This window comes from Leucoraja erinacea, chromosome 28, assembly GCF_028641065.1.
Source record: "Leucoraja erinacea ecotype New England chromosome 28, Leri_hhj_1, whole genome shotgun sequence".
In the NCBI taxonomy this organism is placed as follows: Eukaryota; Metazoa; Chordata; class Chondrichthyes; order Rajiformes; family Rajidae; genus Leucoraja; species Leucoraja erinaceus.
Genome location: NC_073404.1, coordinates 14,163,034 through 14,187,744, shown reverse-complemented (window position 1 = coordinate 14,187,744; position 24,711 = coordinate 14,163,034). Strand labels below are relative to the sequence as shown.

Sequence of the window (24,711 nt, the reverse complement as noted above, 5' to 3'; positions counted from 1 at the left end):
CAGCATGAACGCCGCTCCAAGGCCGTGGTAGCCGGCTAATGGGGCAAGTGCGGCTCAGAAACGTCGCATCTCCGACCAGGTAGTACTGAGAAAAAAAGTTTCCCTTCCCTGCCCTCCGCTCCCCCACATAGAAAATTAGCCCTCCAAAACTAACACTGTACCTCACTAAACTACGTAAAAAGGTTGTAAGACTACAGCTGCTCTGGCAGGCACTACAATTCGACGGCGCCCCTTTCACTGAGATTGGTAGTGCAAGACATTTTTTGTTGAACTGAAACAGGAAACTGTCCCTAACCACTAAATCGCTTTTAAAAACCCCCGCGTCAGTATTGTTTCAATCAACAACCCGCTGGACATTCTGCTCCCAATCTACTTTTGCTAGGGCATCACTACTTGCCACATTGAATCATATTCTCCTTTTAGCTTAACCTGAAGATAAACTTTATCCTTTTCCATAACTGCCTTTGAAGACATACATGGTGATCATGTTTTTAACAAATGCCCCGTAAATGACATTTCCACGACCTACCCAGTATAGGTATTTTGTGTGAAAAGTCACCACAAGTTAATGAACCCCCATCTTCACTGTTCAATTCCCTTTTGTTTCAGAGAATTCTGTCGACGTCAGTGGGGTTCTGGATGCACCAGAGGTGATGATAAATGGCCCCATATTACCAGCAAGTGGTGCCATATCTGTAAAATCTACCGTCCCCCAAGAATGTCGACACTGCTACAGCTGCGATGTGTGTATGAGAGTATAAAATCTAGAACAAATTTTGTCCATTGTTCTTTGCGGACTTCTCCTTGATTGATTGTTCGGAGTTATGAAAGGTCACTGCAGTTCAGAGTGCCTGCTAGGAGAGCAGTGGGGTAAAGTATATACCGTGTCCGTGGGCATATTTTGGGCATCTGTTTTTTCTGTAACAAGGCTGCCACAAACAGTTATAGACAAATGTCCTCGGGCAATACTTGGCCTGAAAAAGTGACCGAAGATAACACCATGATCGTTTCTCTCAGTTCGGAACAGGGCCTTGTTAAGTAAATGTTTCCACGTGCCCATTATGGGATCCCTGGACCATGTCAGCCAGTTTGAGGTTACTATAGATGAGCAATACATGCTAGCCAAGCCAACGATGCTGAGTTGTTGTGATGAAGTAGTTGGAGATAGCACAGGTCCAGAATCACACAGTTGTGTTCTGTTCGTCAGAGTCATACATCATGCACACAGGCCTTTTGATCCAATTTGTGCCCACCAAGGTGGCCCCATCTACCCTAATCCCAACTGCCCACATGTGACCCATGTCCCTCTAAACCTTTTCTATCCATATACCTGTCCAAATGTGGTTGTAGTATTTGCCTCAACTACCCGCCTTTGGCACCTGTTCCATATACCCACCACTCTATGTGTAAATAAAAAGCCCCTCCACATTCCTATTAAATCTTTTCCAAATTTTCCAAATTCATTCGAATTACGTTTTTAGGTCATGAGCAGGGAGATTTTTTGTGGTGCATTGTGCTGGTTGAGCTGTTGGATGATCAAAGTGTAGCTGATCTGACTATAAAAATGGGAAAAAGGCAGAAAAATTTAGATTATTTTTAACACAACTGCTCAGAAAACAATTGAAATGGGTTTATATAATGTACAAAAAATTGCTGAGTGCTGAAATTGTCAATTCTGTGTTGTCAACAGGATCTTGACCATCACTGTTTCTTTCTTAAAAAGTGCATTGGGAAAAGAAATCATCGTTTTTTCTACACTTTACTCTTTTCCTTAACTGTCTATTTTCTTCTCATGCTTTCCTTCTGCACTATCTTTCTAGTTAAAATCCCAATGCACTATTTCTATCCAAGATCACCACGTATCCTTTTAACCGGCATTTGAAAGAAAGTTATGTTGTCTGTAGTTATTAGCACAGTATATCCCACATTGCAAAGTGCTTAATAAATTAGACTCCAGCATTCCAGATAATTAAGCAGTACAGAAGTAGCCTATTGAGCCTAACGTATCAGTGATGGATCCTGCATCATTTCACCCCATAAACACCCAGATTAAAGACAGCCCTCACATGTTAGGTTACAATGCTGGCAACCATACAGGGCAACCGCGCTCAACATGCCTGTCTCTTCGTCTTTTTTTTCTTTTGCTATTTTGGTCTGTGTTTACTTGTGGTGTTTTTAGTGACCCTTTAGTATTTATATTTATGTGGGAGTGGGGAAATCTTTTTTATCTCTTTCCTCGACGCCGTGAGCGTGCGGCGACCAAAGCTCGAGGGCCCGGGTTGAGGGCGCGATCGGGCAAATGTCTTCAGTCGACAGGTATCTTGAACAACGGGGGGGGAGGAGGAGGGAGGGGTGGGAGGTGACATCAATCGCAGTGCGAGCAGACGGCAGGCCAATCCATTGTCACGTCATCAGCGGAAAAAAACAAAGCGTTTTTTTAAATGCAAAGTTGGATCGTTTTTTGTGAACATTTGAATTAATAACTCAAGAAACACAGCACAAATTTTTGAGGTAAAAATCCAGGGGGTAAATCTCTAGCAGAATTTCTTGGCTGAAGATTCATTAAACAATTTACTTGTCTCTTTTGATGTTGATTGCAAGAAATGATATTTTCCTTAATAATGTTTTGCAGTTTTATTCTTGCTACAATTTCGCTTCTTGCTTCTGTACCGTTATCTTTCTTTTTTCGCTTTCCACACTTACCTCATCGCAGCTGGACTGACCACGTATGAGCAGGTAAAAGTAAAGATAACAGTTGAAATTTAATTTTCACTTCATTTAAACACAGAAACAGGGATTTAACCTAGTCTGTGTTGTAGGTTCACAAGAGCCTCTCCCCACCCTTATTTATTCATCCCATGACTCGTGTATTTCTCTGGCTTCCCTTGAAGCTATTCGTGTCATTTGCCTTAATTATTGTTCAAAATACCACCTGCTGTTATGGCAAAGGAGTTTTTCTGAATCACCTTTTGGATTTAGTGGTGTGGTGATTCCTTGTCTTGTCTTGCTACCTGCCATAAAGCACAGGTTCGCCATTTTAAATCAGTTGAGTTGTTGAAGTCATTAACTGCAATGTTACGATGTTCTTTTTGGATCTGGGGTGTTTCAATAAATTACCATGTGTGTCTGGGGGATGGGCTGTGGGTGCAGAGTGGGGAAGAAAAGTCCCTACTCCTGCTGGTCCCACAGGGAGTGGAGTCATCACTTGGTGTGAAAATCAAAATACTGCAGTGCTGGAACTCTGAAATAACAACTGGAAACACCCCACTGAATATATTTATTTTATACTTTGCTGATATTACTTGATTTTCACCCGGAGAGTTGTGCATCTGTGGTTTTCATCCAGAGAGCTGTGAATCTGTGGAATTCTCTGCATCAGGCCAATTCTCTGGATGCTTTCAAAGAGAGTTAGATAAAGCTGTTTAAAGAAAGCGGAGTCAAGGGTATGGGGAGAAGGCAGGAACTGGGTACGGATTGTGTGGTTATATCAGCCATGATCACAGTGGATGGTGGCGCTGGCGTGTAGGGGCAAATGGCCTACCCCTGCACCTATTCTCTATTGTCCATTGACTGATCAATATGATTTTCTTGCTGACAGATTTTGAGAACATACAAAAGTGACAAGAATCCTTTTCACAAAGGATGTTGGAGAAACTTTACTGCCCTGTTGTTCGGTAACCAGCTATCGAGGTAAGATCGCCTTGTAAAAAGAATTTGAGACAACGTAATCTATTGGCCAATCTATTATTTAAATACAGTATGATATTAAAACACTATGAGATAAACCATTTCACCAGTGATGGAAATATACACAATCTATAATTATATAGATATAGCAATACAATATAATATAGCAATCACCGTTCCCTTAAATAATCCTGATAAATTTAGATTGAAGCTTTGCAGACTGATAACACTTCTTTTACTTTCCAGTTCCAATGAAGGGTCTTTGACCTAAAATCTCAACTCTATTTCTCTTCCTACAGATGTAGCCTGATCGGCTGAGTATTTCCAGCATTTTCTGGTTTTATTGTGGCATTTAAATGAACCTCCTTGAGGGAGGATTTCTACTGCCTGGCATCAGGCCGCAGCAAATTCACATCCTGAAGTGTCCCAGCAATGTACACTGCTGTGTGAGGATCTTTACCAGATGAACTGCGATGGTTCAAGATGATAGTCCCCCATTGCTTTCTCAAGGGCAATTGAAAATAGGCAATAAATGCAGATCCTATTAGGGACACTCGCACTTGAAAAATATATTGATTTTCTTTAGCCAGAGGGTGGTGAATCTGTGGAATTCATTGCTACAGATCGCTGAGGAAGCCAAGACATTAAGTATTTTTAAAGCAGAGATTTATAGGTTTTTGATTAGTAACGGTTTCAAAGGTTGGGGACACAAGGCAGAGTGGGGTTGAGAAAGATAAACAGATCAGTTATGATTGAATGATGGAGTTAACTTGATGGGCCGAATGGTCTATTTCTGCTCCTAGGTGTTATGGTCTTATAGACTTCTTATGGTTCCAGCTGCATTGTAAGTCTGAACATCAGCATTACTAATTTAGTTCACTTTGTTTTTATTTTTAGTTTGTAAAACAGTGACTGAAGTCACTGAAGTCACTGTGATCCCAGGTCATCTGGTGGAATGTCCATCCGTCAGTTCAAAGTGTGCAGACACCACATCTACGACTTTTATATCCATCCTATCTCGTTCCAATGCTGTTGTTCCACTACCTGTCACTTTTGTTCCTACTTTGCCCAACCGCCCTCAAAGTGCCCCCTTGCCCACTTTCTCTTACCTTAATGAAAACTCTGGTGCTCCATTTCAAACTCTTTCCTCTCAACTGCTCTATTTACCTGTCACCACATTATCTACCCATTCCCCTGACAATACTCACTCCAGCTCCCTCTCCTTATAAATGTCCTGCCTAAATTAAAACTTCTACTGCTCGGATCAACAGAACTGGAACGAATATAACAAACTATTTTCCTTGCTACCTTCCCACTTCCCACTTCTCTTCCCCCCCCACCCCTGCTTCTCTTTGGACTGATGGAGGTGCATTCCAATGCCTGTGACCTGTGCAGCTAAAGGCGTGGTTGCCAATGAAGGAACAACTGCAGTACTGAGACGGTAAGTACATTTAAATAATTGCAAGGAGAGAGCTGATTGACCATTCTGATCATTTTCTTCAAGAATTGTCAGCCATTGTTACAGGGATTGTCTTTTGCAGGCTCCAACACAAATGTGACATTTGGGCAAAATGATTCTCCATCAACGTGGATCAAGAAGTTAGCAATTCACAAACGTCTGTGAGGACAGGAAGAGGCGTAGAGGTAACATTCTACAAATGTGACTTATTGGTGAGTTGCAGTTTCTAGTTGTTCTGTATTGGTATTTGTTTATTATTAGTGTGTACCAAGATAGAGTGAAAAATGTTGTTCACATACTATCCAGATAAATCATACCAAATACGAGTACATCAGGTGGAGCAAAAGGGAAATAGGGAACAGATTGATTAAAAACACAATCATAACAGCCAAAATTCCAGCAGCCTCCCAGTTTTCTTCCTTTTTAATCTCTGGTCTATGACTGATTTAGACTTGTTTATTTGACCATCCCGGGCAATAAGGCCAGTTTCGACACCATTAACTCTCCCCCAGAGTCCCCCACAAACAGTTTCTTGCTTAAAATTCTGTGGGCTATCTGTTAAACTTCTACTTTACAAGGTTGCTTCTTGATAATAAATTATTTGATCTATCTATCACATCATGTTTGGTGTTGAGCTTGGATAGGATAATGGTATTAAAGAGCTGTAGTCTATGAATAGAAGTCTGACGTAGGTGTCTCTCTTATCCAGGTGTTCCAGGGATGAGTGTAGCATCAGGGAGATGGCATCAGCCATGGACCTGTTGCAGCAGTAGGCGAACTGCAGTGGGTCAATGCTGATTGGTAGACTGGATGCATTCCAGATCCAGCCACCAAAAGCATGGATGGATGGATGTCTGCTGTACGGTGGTCATTAAGGCATGAGACCTTGCTTTTCTTTGTCATTGGGATGATAGTGGTCTTCCTGAAGCAGGTGGGAACGCAGTAGGGAGAGATGAAAGAAATCCAAGAATACTCCCAAATATGGACCACGCAGTTTCTAAGGATACAGCCAGTTGCTTTCACCCTCAGGAAGGCCAAGCTAACTTCAACAACATTGACCATGGGAAGAGGCATAGTTGAGTCTGATTGGATAGATGTCATCACTCATCACCCTGTTGACCTTCTGCTCAAAGGGAGCATAGAAAACATTATGTTCATCAGGGGGGGCCGCAGTATCACCAGTGATGTTGCCTGATGTAACTCTGTAGCTAGTTTCGGTATTCTGACCTTGCCACATTCTGCAGGTATCTGAATTATTATATTGGGACTCAGTTTGTCCTGGTATTGTCTCTTGACATCCTTGATGACTTAGTGAAAATTATATCGAGCTTTCTTGTACTGCTCAGGATTGCTTGACTTGTCAGCAATGGACCTGGCTTCGACTGTGAATGCATCTCATGGCTCGTCCATGGTTTCCAGTTGGGGAACACTCAGATTGTCTTTGTCGGCACACACTCCTCTACACACTTGCAGATGAAGTCCATCATGGTAGTGGTATACTAATTCAGGTTGTCTGCAGAATCCCTGAAGATGGAATAGTCTACTGACTCAAAGCAGTTGCCTAGGATGTCATCTGTGTCCGCCGACAAGCATTGAACAACTCACTGCACCGGATCCTCCTCTTTTGGTTTTTGTTTGTAGGCAGAGAGTGGAAGCACGGCCAGGTGATAAGATTTCATGAAATGTGGCCGCCGAACAGAGCGGTAAATTTCTCTTATTGATGTGTAGCAGTGGTTAAAGATGTTCTGGCCCTGGTGGAAGAGACATGCTAATAGTACTTTAGTAGTACACCCCTGAGGTTGGCTTGATTGAAGTCGCTGGCTACAATGACTAGGCCTTCGGGATGTTTTGTCTCATTCGATTCAGATTCAGATTCAACTTTAATTGTCATTGTCAGTGTATAGTACAGAGACAACAAAATGCATTTATCATCTCCCTGGAAGAGCGACATAGCATATGATTTGAATAAATATTTACATTAGCATATATACAGACATAGTATTTTTCCTGTGGGAGGAGTGTCCGGGGGGGGGGGGGGTGGTGATTGGCAGTCACCGAGGTACGTTGTTGAGTAGAGTGACAGCCGCCGGGAAGAAGCTGTTCCTGGACCTGCTGGAGCAGACAACGCTTGCTTTGGACAGACTCAATGGAGGGGAGCGAGGAACCGGTGATGTGTTGGGCAATTTTCACCACCCTCTGCAAGGCCTTCCGGTCGGAGACAGAGCAGTTGCCATACCATACTGTGATATAGTTGGCAAGGATGCTCTCGATGATGCAGCGGTAGAAGTTCACCAGGATCTGAGGAGACAGATGGACCTTCTTCAGTCTCCTCAGGAAGAAGAGACGCTGGTGAGCCTTCTTGATCAGAGTTGAGGTATTGCGGGTCCAAGAGAGGTCATCGGCGATGTTAACACCCAGGAACCTGAAGCTAGAAACATGTTCCACCTCCGTCCCGTTAATCTGGATGGGGGTGTGCGTGCCGCCCCTGGACTTCCTGAAGTCTACAATGAGCTCCTTGGTCTTCTTGGAGTTAAGGGCCAGGTTGTTGTCAGCGCACCATGCTGCTAAGTTCTGGACCTCCTCCCCGTTGGCCGACTCGTCGTTGTTGCTGATGAGGCCAATCACCGTTGTATCATCTGCATACTTGATGATGGTGTTAGTACCATGTACAGGTCATAGGTGAAGAGGGAGTAGAGGAGGGGGCTCAGCACACAGCCCTGTGGAACGCCAGTGTTCAGGGTGAGGGATGAAGAAGTGTGCTTGTCTAACCTAACAGACTGTGGTCTGTTGGTTAGAAAGTCCAGTATCCAGTTGCAGAGGGAAGGACCGATGCCCAGGTTACCGAGTTTGGTGATCAGTTTAGATGGTATAATGGTGTTGAATGCTGAGCTGTAATTGATGAACAGCATTCTTACGTAAGTGTCTCTGTTGTCGAGGTGGGAGAGGGCGGAGTGAAGTGCCGTTGAGATGGCATCCTCTGTACTCCTGTTCTTGCGTTAGGCAAACTGATAGGGATCCAGTGTGGGGGGTAGGCAGCTTTTGAGGTGTACCAGGAACATCCTCTCGTAGGACTTGGTGATGATGGGGTAAATTCAACTGGGGCGGAAGTCGTTGAGGCTTGCCGCAGTGGAGTGTTTTGGCACTGGCACGATGGAGGTGGTTTTGTAAGGCACATGGGGATAACTGCTTGGGCAAGTGACAGGTTGAAGATGTCAGTCCAGACGTCTGTCAGCTGCGCAGCACAGGCCCTGAGCACGCGCTCGGGGATGCCGTCAGGGCCAGCAGACCTACGTGCATTAGTCCTACTCAGTGCCACGTATACGTCATAGGGGGTGAGTGTGAGGGGTTGGTGATCGGCAGGGAGCACAGCCTTGATGGCTGTCTCTAGATTGTCCCTGTCTTAGCGGCCATAGAAGTGATTAAGCTCCTCAAGGAAGGAGGCGTCACTGGATGTGGGGGTGGTGTTGGAGGGTCTATAGTCCGTGATAGCCTGGATGCCTTGCCACATGCGTCGGGGGTCGGAGTTGTTATTGAAGTGCTCCTCAATCCTGAGCTTATGGCAGTGCTTGGCCTTCCTGATGCCCCTCTTCGGGTTTGCCCTGGATGAGCTGTAGGCTCGAGCATCGCCTGACCTGAAAGCGGTGTCCCATGCTTTCAGCAGTAGCCTGACCTCGCTGTTCATCCATGGCTTCTGATTCGGGAATATGGTCACCTGTTTGAGGGAGGTGACACTATTGATGGTGGAGTTTATAAAGTCCAGAATAGAGGATGTGTAGGAATCAATGTCCGTGTGGGAGTCAAGGGTGGCCTGGGTTGCAAACGCCTTCCAGTCAGTGTTTCCAAAACACTGCTGAAGTGTGAAGTCCGCTTCCTCTGACCAGACTTTAACTGTCCTCACAGTTGGTTTAACCCGTCTGATGAGTGGGGAGTACTTAGGGTGCAGGAACAATGAGACGTGATCAGACTTACCAAGGTGGGGGCGGGGGATGGCTTTGTAAGCTTCAGCCATGTTGTCTTCAGCCTTTGTCCAGTGTCTTGTCTACTCTAGTGGGGAAGGAGACATGTTGGTGGAATTTGGGGAATACAGTCTTCAGGTTAGAGTGATTGAAGTCACCCGCAACAATGAAGGCTGCCTCAGGGCTGTGCGTCTGTTGATTGCTAATGGAAGTATGCAGCTCTTTCATTGCAAGCTTGGCATTAGCATCAGGAGGGATATAGGCTGCAGTCACAACAGTGGAGGTGAACTCTCTGGGCAGATAGAACGGTCTGCATCTAACCAAGAGGAACTCAAGGTTAGCTGAGCAGTGACTCTCGATGAAGGTGGAGTCCGTGTACCATGCTTTATTTACATAAATGCACAGACCCCCACCTCTGGTCTTACCGGAGTCTGATGTCCTGTCCGCTTGGAGTAAATGACGCCCCGTTAGCTGGATGGCGCTGTCGGGAACGTCGGTGTTGAGCCAAGTTTCCGTGAAGATCAGGATGCTGCAGTCTTTGATCCAGTTGTGGGAGGTGATCCTTAGCCATAGTTTGTCCATTTTGTTTGACAGTGAGCGCACGTTGGCGAGGAAAAGGCTAGGAATTGGACACCTGCAAAGATCTGGATGGAATTCCTTGTATATTGGAAAAATGATGTTTCTGGTCTGTGGAATAATACTGATACCTTCCATCTCACCTACAATGCAGAGTGAACAACCACAACTGAATACAGTGATGGCATCCTCTCTCCCTCTCTCTCTCTCCCTCCCCCTTTCTCCTTCCCTCCTTCTCTCTCTCTCTTTATCTCCATCTCCCCATCTTTTTTCTCTTTCCTCTATCTCTCTCTCTCTCTCTCTCTCTCTCTCTCTGCCCCCCATCTCTCTGCACCTCTCTCTCTGTGCCCCCTTCTTTCTCTGTCCCTCTCTGTCTGCCCCTCTCTCTCTGCCCCTCTCTTGACCCTCTCTCTGTCACTGACCTTTCTCGCTGTCACAGACCTTTCTCGCTGTCTCTGACCTTTCTCTGTCTCTGCCCTCTCTGTCTCTGCCCCCCTCCCTCTCTCTCTTCCCTCTCTCTGTCTCTTTCCTCCTCCTCTGTCTCTGCCCCCTGTCTCGGCCTTATCGGCCTCTCTCTCTCTCTCTCTCTCTGGCTCATCTCTCTGCGTGAGAGTTGGCAGCTCTGCTAGTGTCTTAGGTCCAAAAGAGGATAGAAAGAAAATACTTAAATGGTCTATGAAAGAAAATTTTAATAAGATGTTCTACATTTAAGGTAAATTGACATTTTCGAGGCAAAATGCATTTTCAATATACAGGTCGCGCCCCACAACTGGAAACAATTGCACTTAAGTGATAAATCATCCATTCTACAGGTATGTAGTAAAATCACTTGTTTTTAGTGATTATGTGCTATTTTCTCTCATTTCAGATGTCGACAAGATCTCAAAGACCTATACTTGTCAACCAATTTTGATGACCAAAACAAAAGCATATATATAGATATGTGATGTGTGTGTGTGTGTATATATATATTTACACACAGACACACAGACGCACACACACACAGACAGACACACACACACCCACGCACATATATATTTCCCTAGTTTCTTTCTTGTGATTTCCTCTAATTTGTTTAACAACCTTTTTCTTTCTCTCTCTCTGTCTCTCTCTCTGTCTGTGTGTGTGTGTGTCTCGCTCTCTCTCTCAAATGTACATATAGATATACACACATATATGCAATTATAATATTGTGAATAATATATATATATATACACATATATGAAACCCTAATATTGTGAATATTAGGATATATATATAGTATTTCATATGTATACAGTGAATATTATTGTGAATAAAATATAATAATATTGTGAATAAAATATCCATGAACACGTCAAGATATTTTTCCATTCTTTCTTTCTATATTAGTGTAATATAATGTAATGAGTACATACCTACATATTTATATTCAGCCGATTAGTTGGTCAAATAACATGCTTTTGCTTTTTCTTGAGACTTCTCATAATGACACATTTGTGGGTGAGCAGTATATTGCACCAATACCTGCAATTTCAAATAATTCTAAATTGAACTTCATAAACAAGGAAAACACTTTTTATTTGCGTCATTTTATTAATCTATCTATTTATTTATTTATCTATTTATTTATTTATCTGTTTGTTTATTTATTTATCTATTTATTTATTTATTTAGAGCGGAATACAATAATTGTTCAACATATATAAAACGACATTTGAATAACCAGCGTTGGGTTCGGCGGGTTAATATTATGTAAATTATGTAAATATTACCATGAATTGGTCACTCAACAGGAAGAATGAGAACCTCCCGTTACCTACACAAAATTGTGCAAATGACGTTTTATTTATTATTGTATATAACTTGGAAATATTGTCCTTTGGGATCAGCAAGGGTGGGGCTATCATTGTTTGAAATACATTGAATTTTAGATCACTCAGCTGATTGGTTAGCTGATATGCGAAACACTGCAACATTGTATATCTTATGCACAAAATTATGTAAATATTACCATGAATGACGAAAATAAAAAGTGTTTTCTTTGTTCATGAATTTCAATTTAAAATTATTTGAAATTGCAGTCGTTCATGCAATATATTGCTGATACACAAATGTGTCGTTATGCCTCAAAAAAAGCAAAAGTATGTTATTTGACTAACTTATCGGCTGAATTTAAATATGTAGGTATGTATGCACTAATATAGAATGGGAAAAATCTTGACATGTGTTCATGGATATTTTATTCACAATATTAGGATTTCATTTATAGATCTATAGATAGGTAGATGGATAGGTAGATAAAGAGACTAGAGAAATATATACACACACACACACACACGCGCACACGCACACGCACACACACACACACACACACACACATATACATCTATATCACATATATATATATATATTACATAAATTGGTCATCAAAAAGAGCCAAGTTTCAATTTGGCAACACACTGCCTCTTGCTTACCTTCTGCACAGAAAAAATTGCTAACTTCATTCCGTCACGTGAACTTTGGGAACCTTCACGATGACCATGATGGAGACATTTCATCTACAATTAAAAAAAGCCCAAATCAAGCATTTGTCATCTATGTCACTGAAATCAATAAGGTAATGTTCACATCGGAGAAAATGCTTGGTTTTCACTAATAATGTAGCGCTCGTTTTCTGGGAAACCAAAACGGACGGTGTTTTTTTTTAGTGTCCACCGCAACGTACAAGTGTGTATGATGTGCAATGTACGTAGCGGTGTCCACTCGGATGGATGCAGTATTCCACTACATGATCAGATGAATGAAGTGGAAATGGTGTTTGCAATTTTATTGTTCCATGTGGTATTCATAAACATAGAAAGGAATGAGAAATACGTGCACTTACTGTGCCAACCAGGTGACTGGTGGACACCAGGCGACAACCGTTACACAAAATGAATTTGTGTATTCTGATGCCATTTTCGGAAACTTGCTATCAATGTGTTATCTTTTCTTATATTTGTTGTTGATACTATGTTAGTCATGAGCCCAATAAAGTGTTTGTCAACTTTTTTTAAGGAATTTGAAATTTGACCCCTGATGTCACATTTTTGTGTGCAGTTTTGCAAAAAGATTAATTCATAATATGTGTGTGTGAATTGACATATTTATATATATATCTGAATTAATATTTATATATATGAATTAATATATTTATATGTATTAATTTATAAATATAATTGCCTTTATTGTTTATATACATCATCTGAAACTAAGATAAAGAGAAATAGTGTTGCTTTAAATCAAATTTGCTTCTGATCTATGAGAAGGAACTTTGCGATCTATTTCTCTAACTTGCCTCTCTCTCACACAAACACACACTTACACATATATATATTTATACATATATTTAACGGGACTCGGGTTGACCATTCCAAGATGGCGGCCGCGACGCTCCGTTACGTGCTACACCTCAGTACATTGGATTGCGCAGAAGTGATCTTGCTCCGCTCTATGATCTTTGCTGATATGATAGACGAGCTATGTCACACACATATTGTTCAACACGGATCACACCAAAGATCCTTAGCTCTGCTAAACGCTATAGGATCTTTGCTCCACTCTATGATCTTTGCTCTCGTCCACCCTTTGCCCCTCCCATCCCTCCCGCCTCTTCCATCGACCAGCCTCTCCCAGGGCTCGTTTCCTCTCCGTTTCCTCGCGGACCAACCCAAAGATCTTATAGCAAGACCAACCCGCAGCTAGCTGCACGTCAGGCGAGGGCCCGAGGCTGCCGACCGGGCCTGTGCCGGCACCATGCGCGGCCTCAGCGCTGTCCTGTCCGCTCTCTCGCTCCTGCTGTTGGAGCCGGCGGAGGCTTTCGTAGGTGCGTGACCGAGAATGGTCGTGGTGTCCTGGCAACATGGGGTCAGGATCGGGTCGTCCCTAGCAACGTGGGGTCGGGGGTCGTCCCTGGCAACGCGGGTTGGGGTCCCGGGGATGAGGCCCTAGGAAGGGATGTCGCCGCAATAGCGGGAGTGCAGCGAATGCTCACAGAGTTGAAAGCATTGCCTCAAAGTAGAGATTCACGACATTTTAGCTACGTTTAGAAGAATGAGAGGTGATTATGTGCCATGACAGGGTAGATGGAAAATGCTGGAAACGGGTCACGCGACAGAATTCGTAGGAAAAGAGAAAAACAATTGAAGTTTCAAGTTAGAGACTTCATCAGAACTATGAAGGATGGAAAGGAAGTTCGTTTTAGATTGGAGAGAAAGTGGAGTTGGCATGGAGAGAACATATGTGCAGGAGAGAGTGCAGAAGAAATTTACCAATAATTTGTCTGGGTTGAACCGAGAAGCATTTTTTTTTAATTTTCAAAAATAAACTTCATTCAGAGTAAAAAAATATACACAAAACAGGGACGGCTCTTCGGACATTCTTAGCGTCTATAGGGTGATTTCACCAAAGGTCAAATGAGCGTAGATCCCCCCTCACGTGACCGAAAATTGTAACTGGAGGACATATGTCAGATCGGTACATGTTAGTGAATGGGGAAATACGCACTTTCCCACCCGTTAAAAACATGGAAAATGGCCGATTTTTGAGCTGAAATTTTCTGTGCTAGTCGGGGTGACCGTGAAGCACAGCGACCTAAATTTGCAGGCAAAAAAAAAGATAGAAAATAAGGTAATTACAAGAGGGAACTGAAGGTAGAAAGCAGCGGAAGTGAACAGCTGACATTTGCCGTGGAGATTTTAAGATCCAAAATATCGGGAATTTTCGCGTTTGCTCGCTGAATTTCATGAAAAGTAAGTTAATAATGCCTTACTTTTGATGAAATTCAGCGAGCAAACGCGATAATTGTCCTCCAGTTAAAAGTTTTGGTCACGTGAGGGGGGAACTACGCTCATTTGCCATTTGGTGAAATCACCCTATATATTAATTAGTGTTATATTCGGCAGTGCTCACAATTTTTCTTAAACTAAGTACCCATCCGCCTCTTGTAGCCCCATGGAGGGATATCCCTTCCCTTGTCTGAAGAGAAGGGATATTACCCCAGACCCTGCCTCTTTTTTTCTATTGGCAGGGGTATCAAAACAAGATTCCCTAGGTTTCAGGTAAGATCTGAAGGTTAAGTATGCAAGGAGTTATTGCTATCTGAAGAGCTGCATTGATATCCTACCAGAGGAGATGGTGGAATTGTAGTTACTACGTTTAGGAGGCATTTAAATTTAAATAGGCAGAGCATAGAAGGACACAATGCTAATGTGAGCGATAGATGGGAAAAGGTTTGCATGGAGATGGGCCAAAGTGCCTGTTATAATGCTGCATTAGGGTCTCGACCCAAAACATCACCCATTCCTTCTCTTCAGAGATGCTACCTGTCCTACTGAGTTACGGCAGTCTATCTTCAGTTTAAATTAGCATCTGCAGTTCCTTCCTACACATTAATCTGACTCTTAACAGGAAAGGTCTGATAAAGTGAGCCAGTTGATTTAACGTGGCAGTTAAATAGCAGTTAAAATCAGATTAAGCGTTTTAATGTTACGTCAAGTCAAGTTTATTCGTCACATACACATACGAGATGTGCAGTGAAATTTGTTGCAATTCGGTAAGGATGTGAGCTAATAAAATGAATTATAAAATGAGAGAGAGGGGGAGAGACAGAGGGCAAAATGCAACATGCAACAGTGCGTCATGCGTTCAGAATGTTCAGGAAATGAAGTGTGCGCGCCTCATGCATGAAAGCTGTCGGCAGCTCTATGGAATTCAGGGGAGCAGCCTGCCGCGTCACACACACACTAACCACGCCCCGCTCTAACCACCCCCTCCCTCTAACCACCTCTCCCCCCACCACTCTCTTTTCAGTTCATTTTACTCAAAGTATTCAAAAGCAAATCTCCAACCAGTATGTGGCTTTGTCAAACAGGTTTTCTAAGATATATTTGTCAGCATGGCTTTCTGAGATATCTGTATAACAAAAGTGTAATGAGACTCACACACATATGCAGATATCGTAAAACACTGTTTGACAAACTGGAGAAAGAGGGTGTAACTTTCTGTGTTGCTTTGATTCCTTTTATTGAAGGGTTTGAGCTGTGTAGAGTGCGGACTCTGAGAAGGCCTTGCAGTTAAGACAGCATGTGTCTTAGTTTACAACTGAGTATAGCTTATACATTCCACAGTATCAAACACCTACTTTCAGTCATGTATACCAGGCTGCTCTCCCGTTCCTAGTCCAGGGCACTTGGGACTACTACCTTGGTTCCACCGCTGCGCAGGGCACCGCTGAGTTAATCTCCAATGGTGCCCTGCCCAGAACATAGCAGAGCTATCCAGCGCCCTGATGAGGTCCCAACCCGTCTAACTATCTTTGACAGAGACTTCAACCAATAGAAACTTAATTAATATTACAATTGCTTTAAATAATCTTTAAAAATCAAACAATTAAAAAAACAATGAAACTCCATTAGAGAACCAATGTAATTAAAAGATTTAAATAAATAAAGCAAATTAACTTCTTGCCATTTGATTTAGATGTTGTGGGATTCCCTGAAGGGGGTTAAGTATTCATTCACCAGGACTGGTTGGTGTTGGAATTGGAGAGAGTGATTCCCAGTGATTCCACTTAGAACAGAAGGGCAGGTGCGCCAGCATGTGTCACTCTGCTTGTTCTGATTTATAGTAGGTCCACATAACTCCAGGACACTTGAGCAGCGGCTGAACATTGGTGCTTCATTTCAGAATTGCTGGCTGCAACCAATTTGGGTCAGCCCTGTGCTAAAATACTCGGTCGTCTTTGTTCAAAATTATATCTTTATTAAATTTATGTCACGTGCATTACTTCTGCATCCAAAGTAATTTTAGGTATTGTATTAATAATTGAATGACATTTTGTTGTTTCAGTCTGCTCCTTCGTGGTTGCCGATTGAAAGAGCTTTTTAGAGACAGGTGAGGTTTGATAATCCTGAACAATGCAAGACAAGATTTTTCCTGTTTAAAATCTATTGCATTCTTTTGAGAGCTGTATATTTATTGAAGCAATATAACAGAGCTAACAAATGTTGATACCTGTTACTTGAGAAGAAATAATAATCATAGAGCATGAAACCAGGCTCTTCGGCCCTACCCATCCCTGTCGACCCGGATGCTCCATTTTAGCCAAGAGTTCATAGTGTTTAATTGTCATATGTAATAACAATGGAACAATAACATTATTTCTTGCAACAATATAACGAGTCTCTGCAATACACACAGATAATATATAATAAATTAGGAAATATAAATTAATAACCGAAACTAGTGCAAAGAAAATGAACATTTCTTTGTGCAACTAAAGACACTCTGCTTAAATCTTTGAGGTTAGTGTTTAGTGCTCAAAAACGTAATGTTTGTTGCGAAGAAGCTATTGCTGAACATGTTCACTGTTTCAGACTATACCTTCCTCCTAATGGCAGGATTGAAATGAGAGTGTGACTAGGCGGATGTGGGTCTATAATGATATTGGTTGCCTTTTTGAGGCTTGCCTCGTATAGATTCTTTCAATTTTGGGGAGGTCAGAACATCTGAAGGACCAGGCAGTGTCTAACACTATTGACCAAATCCCATTTGCCCATATCACTCTCAATCCTTCCAATCCATTTATCTGACCAACTGTCTTTTAAAGGCATAATATTCCTTTGCTCTATAGACGCTGCCTCACCCGCTGAGTTTCTCCAGCATTTTTGTCTACCTTCGATGTTTCCAGCATCTGCAGTTCTTTCTTAAACAACTGGCTTTTAAATATGTCATTATATCTGCCTCAACCATTTTCACTGGTAGCTAATTCCATATACTCACCACCCTCCGGTGTGGAAAGGTTGCTCCGCTGGCTCCTACTAAATCAATAGCAAAAGTTGTACCATCTAGAGGATACACTGTAGCAACTTTGAATGTGTTTCCAAAATAAGCTGTTCCAGTACTGGCCACCGAGGAGCACCATCTTCAATCTAGAAAGCAGCCATCTCTGACTACTGTCTTTAAACCATTTTTGAAATTCCTGTTGTCAATACAAGCTATTTAATTGTTTGGGCATCAATTTTGCCAAATGGGTTTCATGCAGGTCTTTGTTGATTTCAGAAAATCCATGTAGAGAGCATCTACTGAATTCGCTTAATTAACCTTCTCTGCGTCTTCAACAAAAATTAAGTCAGGTTAGTCAAACAAAACTTGCTTTTAATAAATCCATGCTGGTTATCTTTGATTGACTCAAATTTCTTTAAATGTTTCTTAATTATTTCCCCAAATATTTCAATTGTCAAAATTTTAAGAATAAGGAGCAAGCCGTTTAGAACGGAGATGAGGAAACACTTTTTCTCACAGAGAGTGGTGAGTGTGGAATTCTCTGCCTCAGAGGGCGGTGGAGGCTGGTTCTCTGGATACTTTCAAGAGAGAGCTAGATAGGGCTCTTAAAGATAGCGGAGTCAGAGGATATGGGGAGAAGGCAGGAACGGGGTACTGATTGTAGATGATCAGCCATGATCACAATGAATGGCGGTGTTGGCTCGAAGGGCCGAATGCACTGCAGTTACTCCCTCCAGATTACTTTGGCAGATCCTCCCAAATCATGATATTCACCACCAAAAAGCATACGGCTGCTGCAGATATCCAGCGCCCTGATGAGGTCCCAACCCGTCTAACTAACTTTGACTGGGAGAAATTATTTGAAGGAAAAGGGACGCAGCAAGTGAAAAGACTTTAAAAAGGGGTGAGGGGAGAGGTTTAGGTAATGGATGAAATGAGATTGAGAGCTTCATTGACTGCAGATGGAGAGCCTTGCCTTGAATGCACCTCCTTCCATTTAGTCTCTTGTATGGATGCTTCATTTTCTCTTGGTTTCTCTCATTCTGCCACGTCTATTTTTTAGATGAGGCATTGTGTTCCAGGACGTATGAAGTGTCCTGTTAATTCAGGAAATGTGGCTTGCCTTCTATGATTCATGCAGCCCACTCTCCCCTCTCTCTGCCTTAACCCTGCCTGACCCCCTCCACCCCCCCCCAACACAAACTGCCCCCTCGTCCAAATGCCATATAATCAACAGTAACCTATTTTGCAAATTGCATCTCTGGTGTTTGTTCCTTGGGCTGGAGTATGAGATTGCAGTTGCCTTGTTCAGTGTCAGCAGCTGCATGAGGTTCCCTCCAGCATTTGATAGCAGCTCTGCTGATGCCTGCAAGTATGTTTAACACTTTTTTAGGAGAATGTGAATATCTAAGCCATGCAACTTAGTCTACCATTTAAACACTAAATTCTCATCTCTGCTTTCAGGTAGAGTGTATCCATGGGGAAATAAGTTTCAGCCCAATCGCACAAACCTTTGGCAGGTAACGTGTTTTGAGTAATTTTAACAGTACAGGTTGAACACCGATGCGTCTCCTCACTCCACTGCTGTGTAAATATTTGGTGGTGCAGTGTGGTTCAATCTGTTTGTAAACCCTCAGATTCAACAGCAGCAACAGATTATCAGGCTGGCTGGTGGATGGAGTGATGGGTGTATTTGATGGTGGTGGTGTAATGGTCAAGAGTGTTAGCATTCCACGTTGCAAGAGGCATGCTGATGCTGTTTGGGTAAATTGAAATCTGAGCTTATCCATTTTTACAGAAAGAAAAAGATAAATGTTGTGAGATTATTAAAAATATCACTGGGCAGTGAGAACTGAATGTCCTCTTACAAGAAATGCATAAATGAAGTGCAGAGATGCAGTGCGCAATCAGCAAGTCAGAAGAAATGTTGCCTTTATTATGCGGGGGATGACTTGCACGAGTAAGGAAATCTTGCCTCTGGTTCTTCCGCGTGCTGGTGAGATCACAGCCAGAGAACAGCCAATAGTTTGCTGATGTATCAAAGGGAGGATGTGTTTGCAATGAAATCAGTTCAGAATAGGTTTACACGATTGATCCTGGGCTGAAGAGCCTGTGAGGAACAATTGAACAAATGGGCTTGTCATAAGAATGAGGTATGTTCAAGCAGGAACTGCAGATGCTGGAAAATCGAAGGTAGACAAAATTGCTGGAGAAACTCAGCGGGTGGTGCGGCAGCATTTATGGAGCGAAGTAAATAAGCAACGTTTCGGGCCGAAACCCTTCTTCAGACATTTTGTCTACCATAAGAATGAATTGAATTGAATTGATTTGAATTTCCTTTATTGTCATTCAGATCTTTCAGTCTGAACGAAATTTTGTGCTGCAGTCATACATACAATAATACAATAATAGACAACAGAACAGACAGTAAACACAAATTAACATCCACCACAGTGAGCACCAAGCACCTCCTCACTGTGATGGAGGCAAAAATCTTAGGGCTGCAGTCTCTTCCCTCCTCTTCTCCCTCTGCGCTGAGACGATACCCCAGCGGGCGATGGTAAATCAGTCCCGCGGCTCACCGAGCTCCGCGAACGGGCCGGTTCAAACACAGCGGCCCGGGGTGGTCGAAGCTGCCGCCCTCCAGTCCAGCGGACGAGCTGTTGACGACGTCGTCCACTGGCCCGCGGCTGAACCCCGGACTCAGGCCGCCGCCGCCAGAACGCCGTCTCAGCCACCGGAGCACCGTTCCAGCCCCGAGCCAGGTCACCCTCTCGTGAGCGTCTCAGCCCCGCGCCAGGCCGCCCCGACGGGAGCACCGTTCCACCCTCGAGCTGGGCCGCCCCCACGGGAGCGCCGTTACCCTCGAGCTGGGCCGCCCCCACACGGGAGCGTCTCAGCCCTGCGCCAGGCCACCCTCACGTGAGCGTCACAGCCCCTCACGGGAGTGCCGTTCCAGCCCCGAGCCGGGCTGTCCTCACGGGAGCGAGCCCAGGGCAGGTCCTGACAGGCTGCCTCCGGAGCCTCGAGGTCGCCAGCTCCGCCATTAGGCCTCAGCGCAGATGGAAGCAGAGAAGGGGGATACGACAAAAAAGTCACATTCCCCTGAAGGGAGAGACAGCAAGTCCGGTTTCAACCCCCCACACACATAAACACAACCTAAAACCAAAAACTTAACCAGATAAAACGAAAAAAACACCACAAAAAAAGTAAAAACAAACGGACTGCAGGCTAGCCGCAGCCGTTCACCAGTGCCGCCACTTCCAGAACCAAGTTCTGCCACACAACAGTTTCTGAGAGATTTGGTAGAGAGAGCGATTCCTTTGCTTATGGAGTCTGTAAACAAGTGAACATAGTTTTCAGGGTGAAAACATCATCATTTTAGACGTGTCGGGGAGTTTCTTCTTTTTGAGCATGTGTGATTCTGCGATTCACTGCCCCAGAAATCTAAAGGTCCAGGTGAGGAATTCATTATTGTTGTTGGAATTCCCCAAATACTGTTAGCCTTTAACAAATTTTTGTGGCAACCAGTTTCCTGCTGACATTGTTGCCTGCAAGTATCAGGTTATCATCTCCTTGAATGCTTCCAGTCCTGTTGGTCTCTGTAGACATTTGACATTGGCCTTTTTGTCCACCACTTCCACTTCCATCTTTGTGTCCTTCCCCTCTGCATCAGGTGCTGTTTCTACTTGAAAATTGCCAACTTCTCGAAGCATTCCTATTTAATTGTATCTGTTTTTCCCTTCCAAGTGTTGACAAATCCTTCCCTCAGACTCCTTTCCACCAACCTCCTTACTTCCAATGCTGGCTCACAGCTCTATAATTGCACTACGTCTCTCCAGTCATCTGGAACAACGCCTCAGCCAAAGCCCTAACAATCTCTTCCCTTGCCTTATCTTTGCTTTGACTGCATTTTAATGTTCATTGGGTAAAAAATAACTTTCCATTGTGTATCGTGGATATTATTTGCATTTGAGTCTTCCAATCTTCTTTCTGATATGTTTATTACAGGGGAAATTTCCAGAACAGGACACAGCAGAAGATGGTTATCATGGTGTATCCCCTGTGAATGCATTTCCACCACAGAATCACTATGGTAAGGTGTGATTCATTCTGTGCCTATATTTTCACAAAGTTGTCATTATTTTACCCGTATGAAATTCATGTTTTCTTGGCTGTGTGATTGAAATACAAATTATTGAGTTTGAAAATTATGTTCAATATGGAGTAATGTGGCCTGTTTGGTGCTGTGTGATTCTAAGACTTTCTATGACACTAGTGTTTGTACACTTTGCTTAGGCATCTATGACATGCTGGGAAATACATGGGAATGGACTGAATTGGAGTACGTTCCAGCAGGCCCACCGGTAAAGGTTGAATCTCAGAAGATTTATGTTCTGCGTGGATCCTCATGGATTGACAGTGTGGATGGACTTGTGAATCATAAAGCACGGGTCACAAGCAGGTAAAACACAATGCAATCACAATGCTGCCCTGACACAGGTATATTTCTTGATCGTTTACACTCCTTTTCCCTGCCAGTTTCTCAAAGGTGCTAAATGTGTCTGGAATTCCATGAGCGTCAGGTAACCTTTGGCACTTAACTGTGTTAACAATGTCAGATGATTTGAAGTATTGCCATTGTACTTGTATACCCCCAAATTCATTTGATTTTCTTTCAGATTATCTAAACTTTTTTCAATGTAACTGTTGGGTAACGTGAGGTAGCTCGACAAGGCCAAATTTTGTCAAATGCAGGAGCTGCCTTTTGTATTTGGCTCCACATGTATTACATACTCTTGGCCTTGTTTAATGGATTTTTTTGGATTAATTCCCTTTGAGAAGATGGGGCTAAACTGTGTTTTGAATGATGTGAAGGTGCCCCCCCCCCCCCCCCCCCCCCCCCCCCCCCCCCCCCCCCCCATTACAGCATCTGGTAGGCTGTTCCAGCTTGTTGCTAATTGCTGGTGTAAGGAAGGGCGAGGCGATAGATCAGAATAGGTCAGGACTAGGGGCGGGAGGTGTTCTCAGGTGCCAGGTGTCCCTATTTTTCCAGGCTGCAGAAGTTGTGGGCTTGGACATGATTATCGAGGAGGTCTCAGTAAATGTTATATCCAGTGCATACAGCAGCCACAGGGTGCTGAGGATGGACAGAATAAATGTATGATGAAAAATGAAGTGCTAATCGAACATCCCACCCTGTACTGCAGAGTTGAGCTGCCTGAACGTTAGCTAAACTGTTCTTGTCCCTCCAGGTAAGTGGACGGTGTTCCATCACACATTTCTAACTTGTTCTGCAGATGATAGAGTGGCAAAGGATAATCGGGTGAAGGGTCACTTGTCACAGAATTTCACCTGGAACGTCAACCTGCATTAGATTTTGTATATCCGGTGTGGATATGCATTCGCTCTGACTCCAAGGCAAGGGTGCACTGAGTCACAGACAATATTATCAGTCTCTGCACAGCCTCGAGAGGGACTCCTACATTAAAATTAGTAGTAGCATGTACTCCTAGTACCACGGCTCTGGTTAGATGGGTAACTAACCTGCACAAATCATTTCAATAAGTTGCAGCTCAGAAGAAGATTACTTTTGTGGACTTAAGTTCTGTAGAACATATAATGGCAGCAGCAAACTAACTGACATCTTTGTTTTTAGAATGGGAAACACCGCAGACTCGGCTTCCGTTTTTAGAATGGGAAACACCGCAGACTCGGCTTCCCACATGTATCTCAAGTATCTCAAGTATATCCTTCAAGTATCTCCTTCATATTTAATAAATGTATATCTTTCTTTCATATTTGATAACCATTTTGACATATTAAATAAATTGAATTTTGTTTGACTACCTGAAGAATCGTCATTGTTTCAGAAACTGTTGTAACAAATTAGTATTCATTCTTGGCTGTAAACTGAATTTCCTGTTCTAGAGACCTAACAAATGATGCTGTGATCCCTCAGCATCTATTACATTCTTTGGAGAGTAATCCCAACCGGTACAGTCCATCCTTATAACTCAAATCCTCCAGTCCTTGTAACATCCTTGTGAATCTTATCTGTACCCTCTAGCTACATTTGATCTTTGATTGCAATGTATTATAAATAGGGGGAATTATCCAAAAGGCTGGGATTACCAATTGGGATTCCACACATCAAACTGTTTCAATGAATTTTCTATATACACACACAACTCTCAATCATACAAAGACATGCATGTTATCACACATACAGCCAGCTCATAGTCAAACATATTGCTTTAATGAGTTTAAAAAAAAAGACTTCCACAGCCACAAAAATAATTTAATGTTTTTCTTTTAAGTTAGACTGAACAAGAGCATGCTGCAATTCATACCAAACAGCCAACCACCAGAAGCATGCAATGAAAGTGAGAGTCAGTTATTGAAGTGTGAATCGGTCCTTTTAATCCTCTGAAAATCAATGAATGTTCTTGCTGAATCGTTTTATCCAACTTGAACCTGAGAGATTGAATAGTCTTGGACTGTTTTATCTGGATGCCTGAGATTGAGGGGAGACCTGATAGAAGTATATAATGTTATGAGAGACATGGACTGAGTAGACAGTCAAAACCTTTTTCTCCCATGGTGAAAATGTCAATGACCAGAGGACATAGCTTAAGGTGAGAGGGGCAAAGTTTAAAGGAGATGTGCGTGGCAAGTTTTTTATATACAGAGTATGGTAGGTGCCTGGAACACAGTGCTAGGGCTGCAGGCCGAGGCAGGTACGATTGTGGCATTTAAGTGGCTTTTGGATCTTTGCATGAAAATACAGGGAATGGAGAGATATGGATTATGTGCAAGCAGATAAGAGTTTGTCTTCAGCACAAACATTGTGGGGCGTAGGGGCCTGTTCCTGTGCTGTACTGTTCCAGATCCTATGAACAAGTCATTCAAGCTTATCAATTTTTTTTGTTACAGCACAGAAGGTGGCCGTTTAGTTTAGACCTCATGGAAACAGGCCCTTCGGCCCATCTGCACAGACCAACGATCACCCGTACACTAGTTCTATCCTACACACTAGGGACAATTTACCGAAGCCAATTAACTTACAAACCAGCATGTTGTTGGAATGTGGGAGGAAACCTGGAAAACCCATGCAGCCAAAGGGAGAACGTGCAAACTCCACTCAGACAGCACCCGTAGTCAGGATTTAACCCGGGTCTCTTGACGGCGTAAGGCAGTCACTCCACCGCTGCACCGTGTCTCTCG

The 24,711-nt window shown here is 43.1% G+C and overlaps 4 protein-coding genes across 8 annotated transcripts in view; 3 read left to right on the top strand and 1 right to left on the bottom strand.

Moving 5' to 3' along the window:
* LOC129710649 (palmitoyltransferase ZDHHC5-A-like) overlaps nt 1-11,676 on the top strand; it is a 64,656-nt gene extending 52,980 nt beyond the window's left edge. Inside the window, exon 9 of the mRNA XM_055657800.1 lies at nt 10,547-11,676. The gene's annotated coding sequence lies outside the window, so the exon portion shown is untranslated. The remainder of the gene's footprint in view (nt 1-10,546) is intronic.
* LOC129710655 (uncharacterized) lies at nt 8,296-13,534 on the bottom strand. 3 transcript variants are annotated; one of them, XM_055657810.1, is made up of 3 exons: nt 13,395-13,534; nt 12,135-12,218; nt 8,296-9,821 (listed from the first exon to the last, which is right to left on the bottom strand). In XM_055657810.1, exon 3 carries the CDS (start codon nt 9,153-9,155, stop codon nt 8,547-8,549), a length of 609 nt encoding a protein of 202 aa, XP_055513785.1. In that variant the 5' UTR covers nt 9,156-9,821; nt 12,135-12,218; nt 13,395-13,534; the 3' UTR covers nt 8,296-8,546. The 3 variants fall into 3 exon arrangements, 1 of the variants encoding a protein (XP_055513785.1); XR_008725700.1 differs by lacking the exon at nt 8,296-9,821 and adding an exon at nt 11,049-11,184; XR_008725701.1 differs by lacking the exons at nt 8,296-9,821; nt 13,395-13,534 and adding exons at nt 11,049-11,184; nt 13,025-13,277.
* LOC129710657 (inactive C-alpha-formylglycine-generating enzyme 2-like) lies at nt 13,386-23,334 on the top strand. 3 transcript variants are annotated; one of them, XR_008725702.1, is made up of 7 exons: nt 13,386-13,525; nt 16,549-16,593; nt 17,761-17,834; nt 18,949-19,004; nt 21,496-21,580; nt 21,784-21,949; nt 23,144-23,333. XR_008725702.1 is itself a non-coding variant. In XM_055657812.1 (5 exons), the coding sequence occupies exons 1-5, from the start codon at nt 13,456-13,458 to the stop codon at nt 23,328-23,330; spliced, it is 564 nt and encodes a 187-aa protein (XP_055513787.1). In that variant the 5' UTR covers nt 13,388-13,455; the 3' UTR covers nt 23,331-23,334. The 3 variants fall into 3 exon arrangements, 1 of the variants encoding a protein (XP_055513787.1); XR_008725703.1 differs by lacking the exon at nt 17,761-17,834; XM_055657812.1 differs by lacking the exons at nt 16,549-16,593; nt 17,761-17,834 and having other exon boundaries at nt 13,388-13,525; nt 23,144-23,334.
* The window catches only part of sumf2 (sulfatase modifying factor 2), a 56,852-nt gene continuing 45,819 nt past the window's right edge, over nt 13,679-24,711 (top strand). Inside the window, exon 1 of the mRNA XM_055657803.1 lies at nt 13,679-13,759. Within this exon, the coding sequence (XP_055513778.1) occupies nt 13,753-13,759 (7 nt within the window). The 5' untranslated portion in view covers nt 13,679-13,752. The remainder of the gene's footprint in view (nt 13,760-24,711) is intronic.